At 45.9% G+C, this 18,534-nt stretch overlaps 1 protein-coding gene across 4 annotated transcripts in view; it reads left to right on the forward strand.

Moving 5' to 3' along the window:
• The first annotated feature begins 2,284 nt into the window (after nucleotides 1-2,284).
• TFAP2B (transcription factor AP-2 beta) overlaps nucleotides 2,285-18,534 on the forward strand; it is a 36,390-nt gene continuing 20,140 nt past the window's right edge. For 2 of the 4 annotated variants that reach the window (XM_038771625.1, XM_038771626.1), the window contains exons 1-4: nucleotides 3,106-3,389; nucleotides 6,961-6,987; nucleotides 8,084-8,542; nucleotides 13,953-14,013. In XM_038771625.1, the coding sequence (XP_038627553.1) occupies nucleotides 3,309-3,389; nucleotides 6,961-6,987; nucleotides 8,084-8,542; nucleotides 13,953-14,013 (628 nt within the window). In that variant the 5' untranslated portion in view covers nucleotides 3,106-3,308. Of the gene's footprint in view, nucleotides 2,971-3,105; nucleotides 3,390-6,960; nucleotides 6,988-8,083; nucleotides 8,543-13,952; nucleotides 14,014-18,534 lie in introns of those variants that run through there. The other 2 variants (XM_038771628.1, XM_038771629.1) reach the window with 2 other exon arrangements.

An 18,534-nucleotide genomic window follows, 5' to 3' on the forward strand; every position in this document is an offset into this window, starting at 1 on the left:
TCCTTTCAATTACCCTTTTCTTGGGGAGCATCCTTTCCTATTTTTACAGTAATGGAATATCAGATTATAAAGTTTCAGCTGAGAAGTTGGGGAAAGGAAGGGCCAAATTTTTGATATTTTGCAATTCATTTGGATCTTCATTTAATTGAATTTGGTCTGTCCGTCGAAACATCCGGCTAAAGTTAGCAATCGAGAGCATAGGTTCAGTTCAAAATGTAGGTTCCTGGAGCCGCTTTTTTCTCTAGTCCGTGAAACCAGAGGAATTATCAACCATCGATGCTGTATTTTACAGTAATTGCACGGTTTCGCAAACTCCCAACAGAGGGCGCTATTGCCACATTCAAGGACTTTTAGAGTTTCTGCATTGTGATGTCTCGGATTTTTTCAAACCAACTCTGAAAAAAAAACAATTTTCTAGGATTTAGTGATTCCCAAAGTGTGTCTTTACCATTTTCGCTTATTTAGATCAAATTATAATGGTTGCTCTCTTGATAAATAAATACGAAAAAAAATATGACGGCGATCCGAAACTTTTAAGTCAATTTGTAACGTATTTCACAAAGTTTACATTTTGTAAACGATTTAGACTTCATATTAAGTGCCAAACGAATTAAAATTAAATATAAGCTTGTGCTATTTAACATCACACGTTCGCCCAGCTTTAGAAAGACCGGGTCTTTGGATAAGAAATAAGCTGCTCCGTGTCTCATCTTATCTTTATTTGGAATCAGATTTTCTAGTGTGTTTGTTTTAGAAACGTGTCAAATGGATCAATCTAACGATAACATACCAGAATAAAGTATATCAGGAGTTGTAAACGCATGGAAAAAACCAGAGCTCTCCAAATCCGTTCATTTGTTTCGGATTACCAACCAGACAAAGAGGGAAATCGAATTATTGATTGGGGAGGGAGAGGAAAATTATTTCCATTAACAAACATGAGTCTGGTGAATCCGAATTTATAACCCATAATCCTTATCTCAGGAAGAATTGATCAGGGAACGGTTTTGAGCTCTCTGAGAGGAAAGAGGCCGAGGGGGAGAGGGGGGGCGTGATGTTTGAGCCCGATGTGTTTTTAGAGCCCGAACTCCAACACCGCCACGAATAATTTCATCTTCCTCCCGCTATGGGAGAGAACGGGTCAGCCTGCCGCAAAGCAGCAAAAATCATCCGGGTTTGGTGGTTGGGCGGGCAGGAGGGTATTTATTTCTGAGGTTTTTGTTTTTGTTTTTCCGTAATATGGGTCTTATTCTTTACATGTCTTTGACTTCATCGGAAATCAAGTCCACCGCTGATTAGCTTGTTTGGCACTTGAAAAGTCTTCCTTTCTATTGAATTGATAACCATCGCCTAGTTCCAAGAAGCCCATTTCCCCCGGAAGATCAATACCTGAACCCTCCACCTTCCCTTTTTCCTTTCCCCCCTCCTCCTCCCTCTTCCTCCTTCTTCTCCCTTCCTGCCTCCTCCTTCTCTTCCTTTCTCTTCTTCATTCTCCTCCTCTTCCATCTCCTCGTCTTTTCCCCTCTTGCCATCTTCCTTCTTGTCCACTGCTCCCTCGTCCTTCCATCCCCCCGCTTCTCTTTCCTCTTCTTCTTCCTCCCGTGGTTCTGCACTGGCCGATTTAAAGGCAATCTGTTCGTATCAGCTTTAATAACTTCCACCCCCAAATTGCCCTGTTTCCTTTCTGATTCCCTCTTGTTATTTCTTCTCTGGCCCCAGGGCTGAGGAGCCGAGGGTGGGGAGTGCAGGAAGGAAGGGAGGGAGGAGGAAAGGGGGGGAGTCCTCTCTGATTGAGGGGTTGCTCACACCCTCTGCAGGAGGAGAGGGGATGAGATGGGAGAGGAGTGGGGGGCGAGTGGAATCTGAGGATCTCCACTTCCTGCTTAAATTGGGTGAAGTGAAGGGTGGAGGGCTAGAGAAGGGGGTGACAGCAATTGAGAATAGAAATTTAGAGGTTCTATTTCCATCAATCAATCAATCATATTTATTGAGCGCTTACTATGTGCAGAGCACTGTACTAACCGCTTGGAAGTGTACCGTACAACAATATAACAGAGTTGTTAGACACCTTCCCCGCTCACAACGAGCATATAGATCCGCATTCTACCGTGTTTTTAGAGAACACCTTGAAGTCCCCTGTATTACAGAGGACCCAGGGTCCGGATTGGTTTGACTAGACAATACCAGTCAATCAGTCAACTGTATTTATTGAGCGCCTACTGAGCACTATACTAAACGCTCGGAAGAGTGCAATGCAAAAGAGTTGGTAGGCTCATTCCTTTCTTTCTGGGAAGCCACTGAGACGTTCAGAGCTAGGGTGGATCTGACTGTCTGAGGCAAAAGATATCTGTTCCATGATTTCAAAATCTTCTGGGAGCTGTAACTCCATATAAACCATGGCCAGATCTGGGCGAGCCAGCGCTCTAAAGGGGGGTGTCCAAACAGGCGTCTGATCTCTGGAGTCTGGCTCACACGCAGGCAAGGCATATGAAACAGCTCATGGTTTCTCGGACAAAAGGGCCGGAGTCTGTACTAAGCGCTCTGCACACAGTAAGCGCTCAATAAATACGATTGAATGAATGAATGTAGACCGGGCTCAGCGTTGAGCTGGGCAAGGTTCTCCAAGTTCTGTGATTTGGGGGCCATAAACACAGGGACCTCCAGAATCCAAAGATTGACCCTCCAAAACCAACAGTCCCCTATCCGACAGCCTACCCCTTCCCTGAATAGAGGCTTTTGTGCTTCAACGTCTCTTGGAGGGTTTTCGAACTCTTCCTACAAAAACAGCCGAATGACTTCCTCTAATTCCTCATTATAAACGGTGAAGAGTCTAGATGGTTCAAATGATTCATCGTTTTACAAAGAGAGGATTAAAAAAAATTCATCACCCTGGATAGATATCTTTTCCAACAGTAGCCTTTGGGATATTCGCTCTGTGGAACTAAATAACCCTCATGGCTTCAGACCCAGATAAGTATGCGAGGGAGGGAGTGGGGCACAGAATTTGTATAATAAATAGAAAATGTTGCTTCTAAAGTCCTCTGTGCTCAGGGTGTGGGTGTGGGTGTTAGTGTGTGTGTGCGTGTGCGTGTGCGTGCATGTGTGTGTGTATGTGTGTGTGTGCGTGTAACAGATAATGTTTTACTATCCGACTGAGGTTTACTTGCAGTCCTATTGTTTCAGACAACAGATATAAGTTGCGATGGGAGAGGAACGTCGGATTTGGTGTCTGTCCCCCATTTCCAATTATAGATGGATCATTACAGACAGAGCAGTACTGAGAATCCAGACATCTGCTCTTCACATGAATGCACTCACCTCCTAGAGAACAGGCTGCCATCATGCTCTGGAAACTGGTTGAAAATGTCAAGTACGAAGATATCTATGAGGTGAGCAGACAACCCTCTCTACACCTTCTATGTTTTAAAGATATAGAAATAGAGATTCTGGGGACCCTAACAGATAGATAAAAACAACAATTTCCTTGCAGATTTCTGTTCTGTTTCTCCAAGTCTTGAAACTTTTGCAAAGCCGGCGAAGGGGGAGAGGGGAGAGAGAGATTTCGCCCACCCGAGGACGGCTTTTCGAGCTAGGCTCAGGCACCTGGAGAGCAGGAAGAAGTTTTAGGGATATATTTTAGCACGGGGTCGGAATGGAATTGAATTCAATAGGGATCAAACGTTCGAGAACAGAGAGCCGGGCTCGGGAGAGGGGGACTCTGATCTCGACATCAGCAAGTAGTGCTTGAGTCCGTTTAAAAGCAAGCCTCATCCCAAACGGACGGGACTTTTTCGTTTTTTATTTTCTGGCTCTTTTTTGAGACAAATTTCCCGAATATCCACGGGGTGCAGAAATGGAGGGGAAGAAAGAAACAGAGATAGCTAGAGATAGATAGATAGATAAATAGATAGATGATAGGTAGATAGATGATAGATAGATAGATAGATAGAGATAGATAGATAGATAGATAGATAGATAGATAGATAGATAGATAGACAGATAGATAGATAGATAGAGCTGACGAACGAACAAATAGATCCGTCAAAGGAAGATAATTTAGTGTATGCGTTTTAGCCTATTTGCCACATTGAGAACCAGAGCATCCATCCTAATAATGGTGAGCTATTTTACCATTTCTGGACCCGAATTTCCCCTCTTAAAGCCCCGTGTCCGGGATCCCAAGCCGCCCTGGCCATCAGCAACACTTCTTCGGAATGAACAAGTTCGTGGACTCAGAAGGGCCGGCACTGTTTGCCTCTTCTCTTATTGCCTCTTTGCCGCGGTGGGCATCGAGGGGGCATTGCCCAGGGTAGCTTTCATCCGACTTCAGGAGAGACTTTGAGTTGCTCTGAGCTCACGGAGCCGCTTCTCACGGGAGCGGGGTCCTATGACCGCGGCTCTTACTGAACCCAGCCGTGGGGAAAGGAGGAAAGCGGACCCAACGCCAGAGCACAGAAGGCCCCTCTGGGGGAGATTTGCTCTTTTCAGTGGGGGAACCCTTGGTAAAGAGGATGAAAGAAACGGGTGGGGAAAAAACAGATTTAACGCAAGAGAGAAAGAATGAAAGAGGGATTCTGGAGAGATGGACAGGAAAGAGACAAATTAAGCAGGAGAACGAAAGTATAAAAATGAAAGAACAATGAATGGAAGGAAAGGAGGGAGGGGGGAGAAAAGAAAGAAAGGAAGAGGAAGGAAAATAAGAAAGGAAGAAAAAGGAAAAGGGAAAGAAAAAGGAAAGGAACAAGGAAAGAAAAAGAGAGAGAAAGATGAAAACGGACAGAGATGTAGAAAGAGAAGGAACGAGCGTGAGTGACAGAGAAAACGAAAGAAAATAGAAAATAGCGAAAAAATTAAGAAGGAAGGAAGAGGGAAAGAGGGGATATAAATAAAAAACGAAAGAGAGAAAACAGAGAACTTGATGAACGAAGCAGAAAGAAAGGCGAGAGAGAAAGAAATAACGAAAGAGAAGAGAGAGAAAAAGAGAAGAGAGGGAGAGAAAGAAAGAAGACGAGAGAGGAAGAGAAAGAGAGGAGAGGGAAAGTAAGAATGGTTCAAAGGAAGGGGAAAGATGAAAGGAAGAGAGAAAAGGGGGAAATAAATGAGAGAAAGAAAAAGTAGGAAGGAAGAAGCGCAGAAAGAGCGCCAGGACTCTGTCGGGGCACCTTGAACGGACCGTACGGGCGGAGGTCCGAACACTAAAGCAGTAGGGATGCCTGGCCCTTCATCTTCCGGGCACGTCTCGGCTTTCCCAAACTCCGGACCACTGGCCCCGTCCGGGTCTTTCACTGTTTCTCCCTTCCGGAGCTGAGAACGGAGAGGTCCGTCCTGGTCCGGCTCGGGTGCTGGGGAGTCCCCTTGTCCTTGCATTCCCCGACCACACCCCAGGCTCTAAAAGGGGGTGCCCCTGACCTCCACCTCTCCCAAGAAGGAAGACAGAGGGACGAAGAGGTAGGGCGGGAGGGGTAGGGTGAGGGTCATTCTTGTCTGGCTTTTGTTTTTGCCTTCTGGTGGTGATGGTCGTGGAGCAGAGGGCGGTGGGGGCGAAGGGATTGTACATTAATTCCCCCTGGGAACGCAGGGGGCCCCGGGGGGGTTGAGTCCGAAGCGGCGGTGACTCGGTCTCTCTGGGAACCCACTGGAACAAGGCTGAAATCTAACGCTCCAGAGCTACCCAAGAGGTGGCAGGATGGTCTGGAAAGCTGTCCCGGTCCAAAACGGAAAGCGTTTTGGGGTCCCCGAGTCCTTGGCTGGATGGAAAGTGATCCAATCCGGCGTTGGGCTTCGTCAAATTGGCCATTAGGAAGGGGTGAAAAACCAAGCCAGATAATATCCCTAAAGTGCCTTCGTAACCGGCTCCGGACAAAGCCAGGTCCGGAGTGAGTCTGTTTAAGAAGGGAGGAAGGTTGAACTTTAACAGAAATGGCAGTCCGGCCAGTTGAACGGGTTCCTGCAACATCAAAAAAGCTTTTCTGTTGCCCCTGGCTTTGCCTCGAAACGATCAATTCCGTCTCCTTTAAGATTCATTGCATAAATGCTACATCTGGCAGAAAACTGGGGGCCTCTCTCAGCTCGAAGGAGGTGGGGGGGGGGGCGCACAAACCCGTGAAGACTGATTCAGAACCCAAACCCACGTTGATTTTACCCCTTTTATTGAACAAATACATGTAATTTCCAACATTTCAGCAAAAGTGCCTAATTGCCACTGTAAACAGGCAAATTAGAGCGGTTACCCTTTTTCTTAGAAAGGATTAGGGAACCTTGAACAAAGCACCAAAGGCAACCCGTATCTCCTACTAGGAATGTATAATTAAATGGAAAAGAAGGAAATATGATTTTTTTTTTAGCCTCCAGCACTGCCTCCGTTCGATTTCCTTGTTCCAAAGAAGCAGTGTCTGGTTTACACTTCTCCTCGGCTCAGTTCATTGAAGTTATACCTCTTCCTTGCTAAACTTTCCCCAACTCTGCTTTTTGCCAGCCCCCCTCGTCTGATTACATCTAGTAATTCTCCACTGAATGAACGTCATTTACAATAGTAGGGGAGCTCTCGAGCTGGGCTGCAGCTTCACGCTCCATTTGTTCTCCATTTTCCTTTTAAAGTAGTCGTGTAATATTAATAGTCATGAATATCAATTATTATGAGGCGGTGTAGCCAGGCGGAGGGAGGAAGTCCACCCAAAGCAGTCTGAGCCTAGCCTTGGGTAGAAGCGGATTGCATCTGGAAACTCACCGAAGGGAGGGGGAAAAAAGAGAAAAATAGAAGGAGGGAGAGAACTCACGTCTCTCTGTGGGTGACACACATCGCCAGTCTTATTTTGGGAAACCTTTTTTTGATGGATAGTCCTGGAAATACCTCAAGCTCTGTTCCTGGGTCGAGCACGTTTCCCTGCCGTTTTCCTTGATTTTATTTTATTTTTTGATCAACTGTTTTATTTTTAGCAGTAACCAGACTTTTTTTTCCAGATGTTAGTCCACACCTATTCAGCCATGGTGAGTTCGGATCCACGTTCTCATTCTCTCTCTCTCTCTCTCTCTCTCTCTCTCTCTCTCTCTCTCTCTCTCTTTCTCTCTTTGAACGCCTTTGCCTCGGTAATTTAGCACAATAATTGGAGGAGACTGCTGCTGCTTCTCTCTTTCGCATTGTGTGTTCTCGGTTTGAGCTGGAGAAGTCAGCTGGGGTTAGAGGTGGGGGGGGGGGAGTGAGAGAGGAAAAACTTTTTCCTGCCCATTGCTTTTGGGGGATTTGGGTGGCCGTTTCTGGAAAGACAAGGACACTGACTTTAAAGTGGCAGATTCATCTTGAGGAGAGAAGTTCATCTCCCCTTCCCCCTGGACATTTCATTAACTTTCCTCCTCCAGATTAAGTTGTATCTACTTTCCCACTCACCCCCACCCTCCGTCCCCCAACTAACCCCCATCAACTCCCAGACCTCCATTTTCCCACCCAAAAGAAAAATACCAGTGTTCTGCCCTCTACTAACCCGGTACCCCTATTTCGAATATTTGGAGTTCGGGGGGTCAGCTCTCACAAGCTCCGGGAAAACCCACCACTTTGGAGCTTTTAGGAGAGAGAAAGACAATCCCACTGCCCCTCGGCCCCACTTCCATCAAGGGCTGAGCTGCCATCGAAAGGATGAGTTACTGCAGCTCGCGCCGCAGGAGGTGCCGGGAAACGGACCCTCCGGGGGTTGTCAGTGACTACGGTTTGGACGGCTAGAAAAACGGATAAACCCCTTCGGAGAGCACACACCCGTCTACACCATCCTCCTATGTGTGCAGTGTGGACCCCCTCCCCCCACTCCCCGCTTTTTCGTGTCCCCCATCCCGCCCCTCCCTCTTCAGTTTGTTATTCAACCCTGCGGGCTCAGTCGTTGCTGGATTTTGTTTTGCGTCTCTTTTTTTCTTTTTTCTTTTTTTCCTCCCCTCCCCGCTCCCCCTACGCTGCATCTCTAGGACATCCCGAAACCGTGTGCTTTGCGGTCTGAGTGAACTTGGGGTCTGAGTCTCAGGGTTAGCGCCCCGTCTCCCCCGCCTCGGCGCGTTTCATCGGATTCTCTCCCCTTCTTGTTTGTATTTTGGCCTTCAGGACCGGCACGATGGCGTCCCCAGCCACAGCTCTAGGCTGTCCCAGCTGGGCTCCGTGTCGCAGGGACCCTACTCCAGCGCTCCTCCGCTGTCTCACACCCCGTCCTCGGATTTCCAGCCGCCCTATTTCCCGCCCCCCTATCAGCCTCTCCCCTACCACCAGAGCCAGGACCCGTATTCGCATGTCAATGACCCGTACTCCCTGAACCCTCTACACCAACCCCAGCAGCATCCTTGGGGCCAGAGGCAGAGGCAAGACGTGGGGTCGGAGACCAGCTCTCTCCTGCCCCAGCCGAGGGCCGCCCTGCCTCAACTGTCGGGACTTGACCCCCGGCGGGATTACCACTCGGTCCGGAGGCCAGATGTCCTGCTCCACTCGGCCCACCACGGGCTGGACTCCGGAATGGGCGACAGTCTGGCCCTGCACGGCATTGGCCACCCGGGGATGGAAGACGTCCAGGTAAGAGCCGCCGGCGAGCCGGGGCCAAGGGGACCACTCGGGCGGTGGGGGAAGGAGGATGCTCGACTTCTTCACCGCATCTGGTGGCCCCGGAGGTGGCTCCTGGCAAGGCACTGGTTTCTCTCCACTGCCTTGGGGGATCCCAGCAGCCCCACCGGGAATCCCTGCATCCCCGTGGGAAAAGACCTCTTTAGCTTGCGATCCCCAGGCTCGAGGCCAGCGTTGGTTATTCTGGTTTTCCCGCAGAGTTAGTTCTTATTCTGGTTTTCCCGCAGAGTTGGTGCTCCAGGGCTTAGTGTGGTCCCACAAAACTCACACACCCACACACACCTTCCCCCCGGAAGACGGATTCCTGGTCTCGGCCTGCAGAACCGTCCGGCCCCTAGGCAATCAGTCATACAATCAAACAGTCGTACTTATTGGGGGCTTGCTGTGGGCAGGGAACACTGTACTAAGCGCTTGGGAGAAAACAACACAACAAAATAACAGACACCTTCCCTGCCCACATCGAGTTTACAGTCTAGAGAGTCTATAGTCTGCAGTATAACTGTTGCCGGCTGAGCCAGGCCTAAAAATTTAGGAACCTTTTTAAAATAAACGATTTGTGAAACAATATTCCCAGTTTCTTCCTCTCAAACACACACACACACACACACACACACACACACACACACACACACACAGTCCCTCGTTGAAAGGCCTCACTTTTTTTTTCTTAAAACAAAAGCTCTATAATCATTTCCCCTGTTCGACCCCCATCTGGTTCTGGGCCTTAGACTGTGTCAAACTTAACAAAGAACGCGACGAGAAAAGATACATTAAACTATCTGGTTGAATTCGAAAGGTCTCCGTTGGCCTCTCGTTTAAAATGTCAAAGGATCGGGTGGTCATGTTTGACTGGAATTTAATTGACACAAATTTAACGGCATATATTTTTCTACGTTCTATTATTAAAGCTTCTGAAGATAAATGGAAATGTGGAGTGGGGGAGGGAGAGAGAAGGTGAAGAAAATGACCTCCTTCCTCTTGCTCTCTCACTATCTACAGAGTATCAAATACAGTCTGTGACCTATGCTATTTATTAATGGGGTGTTTTAAAAAGGATTTTTCAGTCCTTCGTTTATTATTGTTGAAAAAGGTACCAGCACATTGAATTCTATGACTCTTGAAAGATTTTTATGGGTAAGAATACCTGAACAGTTTTACTGAATTAACTGAGCATGGCTACCTCTACCCAGATATATTGCGTGAGCTAGAATATCGTATTAGGGAAGAAACATTTTATTCAGGCTGGCATCGGGATAGCCTTTATCTTGAAAAGTAAGAGTAAATCATTTAGTGAAACTTTCTGAGTAGGTGAGGCTGTGGGTGTAGAATGTATATCGGCTGTTTAATTTATTTTCAGATTTTCAGGAATCCCTTCTCTAGTGGCAGCACCATTATCAATGCACCAGGGCAAAGAAGCATTAGAATTGAGTTGTATTGTGGATAATTCAGCCCGTAATGAAAAAGGTGTTCTCCCCTCCCCTCCACCACCGCCCCACTAAGGTTGGGAGGCTAATGAAGTTGGATCAGAGCTCACATGATGAGAGAGGGTGAGGGACTGTCAGATAGGGATTCGGCTGGTCGCGAGCATGGGGCACAGTGGGTCTCTATCTGGAAGCAAAACTTGCTCTTATTAGAGATAATAATAGTAATTGTGGTATTTGTTAAGCACTTACTTTGTACCAAGAGCTCTTCTAAGCGCTGCGGGAGTTACAAGATAATCAGATCAGAGTTAGTAGGCAACCCTTGTGAATAGGCATTATTTTGCCCTGGGGGCTAATTTAGCAAGCCCTCCATCTCCCCACTCTCCCACCCCACGCCCCACCAATATCCCAATTTGGACCAATTAGAGAGAGGAATTTCGGTATCCATAATTTGCCAGGCGGGTCAGGGAAGCCAGGTCCTTCAGCTGGAAAAGAAAATCCTTTCGTGAGATTTTCGAGATAATGCCAACTCTCTCGGGCTATTTATTTAGAAAAAGAGTAATTTCCCACCCTCCCGGTCGTCACCATTCCCTTAAAGAAGGGCGGGTGTCAGAGGAAAGAGCGTTTCTAGGTCTCGAGTTTGATGCCAGAGGTTTCCCAGGCGTGTGATTGACGAGAAAGAGAAGGCAGGGTAGTCGACAAAGAGAGGAAGAGAAAGGTGGGGTGGGGTTAGGGGGGACAAGAGGAGGACCTTGGGAGACAGAAAAACCTAATCCCAGCATTGGAAAATATCGATCCCTTCGGTAGCATATGGCCTGCTGTATATGAACCGAGTTTATGCAAGTGAAAACGCAATGATATTCCATAAGATACGTTATTACTAAATCACTAATGTTATTATTACTATTATTTTATTCGTTGAATAAGAGCCTACTACTTATTGTGAACATGGCATCGGATTCATGAGCATCTGCCACATCTCACCGAAAGTTTGATCATTTGTCATTCCCAAATCTGCCTTAGTGAGAAGGAGCGTGGTTTAGTGGAAAGAGCACGGACATGGGTTCTAATCCCAGCTCTTCCACTTGTCTGCTATGTGACCTTGGGCAAGCCACTTAACTTCTCTGTGACTCAGTTACCACATCTGTAAAATGGGGATTAAGACTGCGGGCCCCACTTGGGGCAATCTGATTACCTTGTATCTACCCCAGCGCTTAGAACAGTGCTTGGCACACAGTAAGCGCTTATCAATACAATAATTATTATTGAGAATGATTTTTGTGGCGTCGCGTTTCGTCTGCTGTCTGGGTCCAGACTTCTCACCTGCTGCAAACATGCTGCGTTTTAGTGGTAACTCACAGACAGGCACATACACACATGCACACACACACACACACACACACACACACACACACACACACACACAGAGGCGCTCGCGTGCTTCCCCGCCTCCCTCTCTCCACTGCCCCCCCCCCAACCACCACATTGTCACCCACGCACATAGGGCAACCTCCCCGACCGAAAAAGAGCTAATTAACCAAATGCTTCTAATATTTTCTTAAATGAAACTATAAAACCCTGTCAATTTCTATTTCAATTTACTCTCAGGGGCTATTAAACCAGCAAATCGTTGTTTGAGTTCTGTGTATGCTACATTTCACCCATTGTGTTCCTATTCCAAAAAAGGAGAGCAAGAAAGCACATACATTCACAGACACACACCACCCTCTTACCCACACACTTATACACGCACATTTATATATGCATTCACACCCACAAACACTTTCACACCCGATCATACACACAAACGCGCACACAGCATATATATGTATTCATACATGCACCCGCAAATATATCCTTCCATGTTTGTTGAGGCTATGGATATCTCTTCACCCTCTTTCCCTCTCCCTCCACCTCCTACTCCACCACTAGCATCTCTGCATTAAAGATGGGGAAGTTAACTTGCCCCCTAAATTCCCCAAACTCACACCCTCCTAAGGCTTTTAAAGCAACCCCTGGTATCACTTTTAACTAAAGAAGTCTAGTAATTAAAAGTCTGAGTTGTTTTTCCACGTTTCCGCATGCAGTCCTAATTAAATCTTTACGATCCTCTCTGTGACTATTAAGTGCCAGCATGCTGCGTGAATATCCTGTACAAAAACCCAGCAGGCGGCCGTAATTAGATAGAAAATCAGACAAGAGTCTTCTCATTAAGTACAACAACTAACCCACGTTGCTGATGAAGCGTGTGGATATACATATAGAGATAGATAGATATAGATATATCTATATATAGATATACACACACCCACTATATATGTATATATATATATATATATATATATATACACACATAGGGAGTTATAGATAACTAGATTAATTTGTGTGTGTGCAATGTGCAATGCCTCGCACGCATATGCGTTTCTTCGTATGTCTGCATCTGTGTGTCTGTGGTTGTGTCTCTGTCTGTACATGCGTCCGCCTGAAGCCCATGAATGTGCACTCGGGATCTTGCACGAGAAGATGAATTGAGATAAGATGAGATAACCTTAAATATTCATCTTCACATTATTTAAAACCCGTTTGTCAGGAGAAGAGCAAGTTTCCTCACGGTTTTAAGAACAGAAGACTGTCTGCTTTAAAACGCAAACCAAAGCAACCTCTCATTTCCCCTCCTTCTATCCCTCCCCCACCAACGTCCGCATGATTAGATCATTCTCTCTTTTAGTATGTCGTTGGACTTAGGTTGGAGAACTCTTGTTTATCGTACACACACACACACACACCCCTCCCCAGTCTCTAGAGGAGAGAAGCGAAGCTCAGAGTTCCTAATTGTTCTATACAGTGGACAGTGGACACATTCTTGCCGTATGAAGCATAGTGTTTTCTACTTAGGGTCCTAGCCTTCTCCGGATCCAATTAACAAAGAAACGGATTGTTTTTCTCCTGAGAGAAACAAGCTCAAAAGTCAGTGTGTTCTTGAGTGAATGTGTGAATCCGGGCAATTTCATTTACATACCATCTTCTCCCATGTTATGGTATGAGCGAGTCTCCAAACTAACTGACAGTCCCCGAAATCGCTCCTTCCCTCGGAAATCTGTTCTAAACGGTCCCCTTTAAAACTCCGGTTCCTTGGTAAGGTTTTGCTGGGAAGAATATTATTCGGAGTGACTGTGGTGGAGAGCTGAGTACGAGAAGCATGGCTGATTGTGTTCTTTTGTTTACCTCAGTTCAGGAGTTAACGCCTTCCTAACAGGTGGGCTGATTCGCGGGGAGGGGAAAGGAAGGCGCGTCTATGTAGGGTAGAGAAAGACTAAATTGTCCAGACTCATACTTTTCTCTTCGGGCAATGATTCAGTCGCCGGGGCCTTGAGAACAGGCATTAACCCGCAGAGTTGAGAGGTCCAGTAGTATACCAACCTGCTCCTGTGTGTTGACATTTGCATTCCACCAAGAACTGCTCAGATTTTAATTAAACTCCCATAATGTCAACTATTAAATATAAAAAGCAAATGGCCTTTGAGTTATTAAGATACAGCGGGGGAGAGGGGGGAAATAAATTTTCCTTAAAAGCGTTCGTCTGCATCGCCCTATAGATCTTTCAGATTCTGGTGAATCGGGCATTTTCTTAAAGGACGCAAAATATAAAGATTTATTGAATGCAAAACCACCCAGATAATAACTGTTATAGATAATAACAAAAAATCACTATTGTACCCCAGATAGCGCCTTTCTCACTTTTTTTTTCATTTAGAAAGCTATATAATTGGGATGAATTTCATTTCCATGTCGATTTTGGGGGGGATAATAATATAAAAATCCCTCCCCTAGTGAATTAATATAAATGGAAATAACAGGACACCAGTTTGTAATGACATGATTTATGTGCGCGATTTTTTAATATCCAGTCCATTTGAATAGTGATGTTTTTATATTCACAGTCAGTTGAAGATGGCAATAACGGCGGCATGAATCTATTGGACCAGTCTGTCATTAAAAAAGGTATGGACTACCCCAATATAAGATGGACAAACTTACTGCGAATCTACTCTGTAGCTTCCCGATCTGTTTGCACTTCGCGTGAATTCATTGCTCAGTAAGAAATGGTCACTGTTCAAACATCTTGTGTTAAGAAAAGAGGGTGATACAGGTAGTGAGGAAGAAGGAAGGAGGGGGTGAGGAAGAGAGAGTGAGAGAAAGAGAGAGAGAGAGATGTATATATAGAGAGAACTTTCCAGTAGTATTTTATTTCTGGGTGTAGGTGTTGCGTTCGGTTCAAACCTACAGCGTCGCCTTCAAAGTGACGAATTCTTTTCAGTTCTACCTAAAACAAGCAAATTGTATCCAGTTCAGGATTGACAAGTCCTGGTTTGGCGAAGGTGCTAGGGACAGTGCTTGGCACGTAGTAAGCGCTTAACAAATAACATCATTATTAAAAGAGTCACTGCAACCCTCCTTTTACCCTCCCTTGATTCCTTGACTTCCATTCCCGGAGTTTAAGGATGAGGAGATTCCATTTATAGATTTATGCCTTATTTCTCCTTTTTCTGTTGTGGCAAATAGGTTTGGTAAATATGCGCAGCCTCTGCCGGAATTTCCACTCGTTACACATATGCATACATGATTTAGTGTGACTGCAGAATCACCCCATACTGTTAAAGGGCGTGTGATATTAACAAATGTTTGCAGTCTCTTGTACAGCTGTAAGCAAAATAATGAACTAATTAAACTAATTAAATGTAATTACAATAACTCATTTCGGGCGTATTGCAGCTGCTTTTTTTTTTTTTTACATTTCTCTGACAGTTACTGAGAGAAGACTCAGCGATTAGGGTGTTAAGGTGCGCTGCTGACACACTCCCTCCCCCGCCCCCAATTTAGAAAGTCAAATTTGTAAACCTGACTTTTGCCATAACCAAAGAGCTGCTTTTACGAAAGACAGTTTGCTCCTGTAGATGTTCCCTAACGATAATGGAGTTTGTTACTGTCCAAACCACCCATTTTCAAGCGCCTCTCATCTATCCTATCTTCCTGAATTCCACCAATACTCTGCAAGGAAAGACTCTGCAAGGAAAGTGGAAGCCATAAAATGTCGCTTTGAAGGCGAGGATACTAAAAGGATTGTGAAATCAGAATTTGAGATGGGGTGATGTATTCCTAGTTTTCTTCTTTTTAACGAGGCAGAAGTAGCAATTCTTTTAGCTCTGGGGGAGAGATATGAAACCTCTTGCCTTGACATTCCCGTTCAGAAGAGCCAGACTTTTCGGAAAAGCGAAATATCCTTTCAATCGTGTTTGTTTGTTCTCTTTCTTAGTCTTTCTCTCTCTCTGTCTCTTCCTCACTTTTTCTGTCTATCATTTAGGGTTTCTGTTTCTGGGGCCAATTTCGGCTCCAGAGTGCGGGAGGGGAATGTGGACAGAGTATTTTCCCCACCTCAAAGTTCTTCTCCAGGGTGTTCTCTCCTGTCTTTTCTTCTAAGTTAATTGCTCGTTGATTTGTGGCAGGGGTTACCCCGTTTTTAAGTCCGGTCGGTGTCAGTGAGCTTACTGGATCGTCCAGACTCCTTTTTTTCCCTTTCTTTCTTCAGCGGAAGATCAAAGGGAGAACCCCCTAGACTTGAGACATGACTTTAAAAAGAGGCTTTTGACGAGGACTGCGTATAGCGATTTTGAGATTTCAAGCAGCTGAACAAATTACAAGATGTAAAACTAGTAGGGCGGGAAGATATTTATACTGGTTAGCTCTGGGAGCTTAATTCATAGAAACTATTCTAATCGATGAATTGATGAGGAGGAAGGCAGATTTAGAACCGATTCAGAAAAGTTGCCGAGATACTGATTTACAGTAGTGGGTTTCTAGATTATCGTTTTAAAATAGCCGTTTAACTCTCAAAGATTGAGAGATAATCCGAGCTTGATATCAACTTTCCAGGTTTTAATTTTGATTGCTTTAATGAAAAGAAGCGTGTGAAATGTTAAGCTAAGTGGGTATTTTTCATAAATTCTGGAGAAATTATCCAGGGTAAAGATAATTTTTCGTCTTTCACAATCAGACATCTTACCCGCCGAATAGACAACTGAAAAAAAGAAGATTGTGCGCCCCATGTGGGCCAGGGATTGCGTCCAACCAGATTAACTTGTATCTATCCCAGTGCTTAGAACAATGCTTGACACATAGCAAGCTCTTAAAAAATGTTATAAAACAAAACGAAGGCTCTCCGGGACCTTTTCAAGACAGGTTGGAGATATGACCTCCATGTTATCACTATACTGCCTTTCAAGCCTGGTCGGAGATTTTAGTTGCCCTGTTTTGTCATGTCCCCACCGCCTCTCAGAAACGCTCCCCTCCCCCACCTCCGAGTTCCCTGGCGTTTGGGAGGACGGGAAAGCAAAAGAAGACAGGAGAGGTATTTTCAGAATGAAGCATCCCAAATGGCAATCTCTGGCGGAGGCATGGGCACAGTCCACGTATTGCCTAATAAATAAGGACATTTTGGCAGGTTAAAAAAAAATCCAACTCAGTAATAAGGATAAAGCCAACGGCCTATTCTCTTAGGCATTCCCAGTGACTTTTTTTGATGGAAATCTCCTGAGCCGGGTACGGTGGGCGTGGGCGTGGCCTCCAAAGCTTTCCTGGCACTCCCAACGGGGGAAAGTCGGTGCAGAACAGTCCAGACCTGTCCGATGGAGCTTCGTGCGCCTACTTCGCCGTAGATTAGGGCCGCTCTCTGGCTATGTTTGCTATCAGGGCTTAGGCTGACATTTCTGAAGTAATTTAGTTAAGAGGAAATGAGTTGTTCCCAGTAGAGAGAGCAAACGAGAAGAGTGAAGGTAGCCAGCGTGATAAATGGGTCTTTCATTTGAAGATCTCCAGAGCTCGTTTAAGTCTAATTTTCTGTATTGGCCCCCTTTGAGCTATTAATGCAATAGGCAGGGACCGTGGCCCCGTGGCTTTTAGCTACCCCATTAGAACGAACATTAAGCTGCCAAGTCTGAACTCCTTTGCGGGAGGGGGGCAAGGGGGGGTAATGAAAGGTGCTTTTTAAACTCTCCTAATCTAAACTGGCAGAGGGTGGTTAATACGATTTGAAGGGGGCTGGTCAATGAGCAATCAATAAAGTAATAATGAGAAGGATGCGGTACATTAACAGCCTAAAAATCCAACGAGACATTAAAAAATCATTCTTAACTCTTAGTTCCATTAAGATGAGGAAGGTTGAGGGATGCGGGGGCGGGAGACCCAGTTCCTCTAAATAATCGCCACCATCCTATATGCATAATCTCGCCTTTAAAGAGGAATCCGTCGCCTCAGCGGGCTGAAGAATCATTGGATTGGCCCCCGGACCACAGAAATAGGAGGTGACCCATTGGAGACCCTTGCGTGGTCTGAGCTCAGAGTTCGAAGCCTGTGTCTCTGGGGCATGGTCGGTGACCTTAAAACTATTTTTTTGGGCTGGTTTTGGTTTAACCTTCTACATTACCTTCTTCCACCCTGCCTTCCCAAAGATAATTTTCAAGTATTTATTTAGGGTGCCTCCAATGGACCCTTTCCCATTGCTGCCTGAATTTTAAAATGAAAGCACCAAACGGAGCCATCGCTAGACAATCTCTCCCTCCCCCCCCCCCCGTCTCTCTCTCTCTTTCTCCTGCCCCCCTCCCTGCATTCCCCAGGTGCCACCCAAATCCCACACTCAGCTAAATGCCAATATTGATTGTGGCAACGTTCTAGGTCGCGAAAGTAAGAATATTTACTGTAGAAAGTGACTCAATCCAAGTTTTTTTTTTTTCCTAGGGAATCTGTTCACCTCCCCAGCTCCCTTCCTATTTCCCCCACTCTCCTGCCCTGGACTTTCATTCATTCATTCAATCGTATTTATTGAGCACTTACTGTGTGCAGAGCACTGTACTAAACGCTTGAGAAGTACAAGTTGGCAACATATAGAGACGGTCCCTACCTAACAGCGGGCTCACAGTCTAGAAGGGGGAGGCAGTCAACAAAACAGAACATATTAACAAAATAAAATAAATAGAATAAATATGTACAAATAAATAGAGTAATAAATATGTAAAAACATATATACATATATACAGGTGCTGTGGGGAGGGGAAGGAGGTAAGGCGGGGGGGTTGGGGAGGGGGAGGAGGAGAGGAAGGAGGAGGCTCAGTCTGGGAAGGCCTCCTGGGGGAGGTGAGCTCTCAGTAGGGCTCTGAAGGAAGGAAGAGAGCTAGCTTGGCGGATGTGCATAGGGAGGGCATTTCAGGCCAGGGGGATGACGTGGGCCGGGGGTCGACGGCGGGACAGGCGAGAAAGAGGCACAGTGAGAAGATTAGTGGCAGAGGAGCGGAGGGTGCGGGCTGAGCTATAGAAGGAGAGAAGGAAGGTGAGGTAGGAGAGGGCGAGGTGATGGAGAGCCTTGAAGCCGAGGGTGAGGAGTTTTTGCCTGATGCGTAGGTTGATTGGTAGCCACTGGAGATTTTTAAGGACTTTATGCTCTTAGAATCTGGGTTCCATCCGTGGTGAATT

Source organism: Tachyglossus aculeatus, chromosome X1 (assembly GCF_015852505.1).
Source record: "Tachyglossus aculeatus isolate mTacAcu1 chromosome X1, mTacAcu1.pri, whole genome shotgun sequence".
Classification (NCBI taxonomy): Eukaryota; Metazoa; Chordata; class Mammalia; order Monotremata; family Tachyglossidae; genus Tachyglossus; species Tachyglossus aculeatus.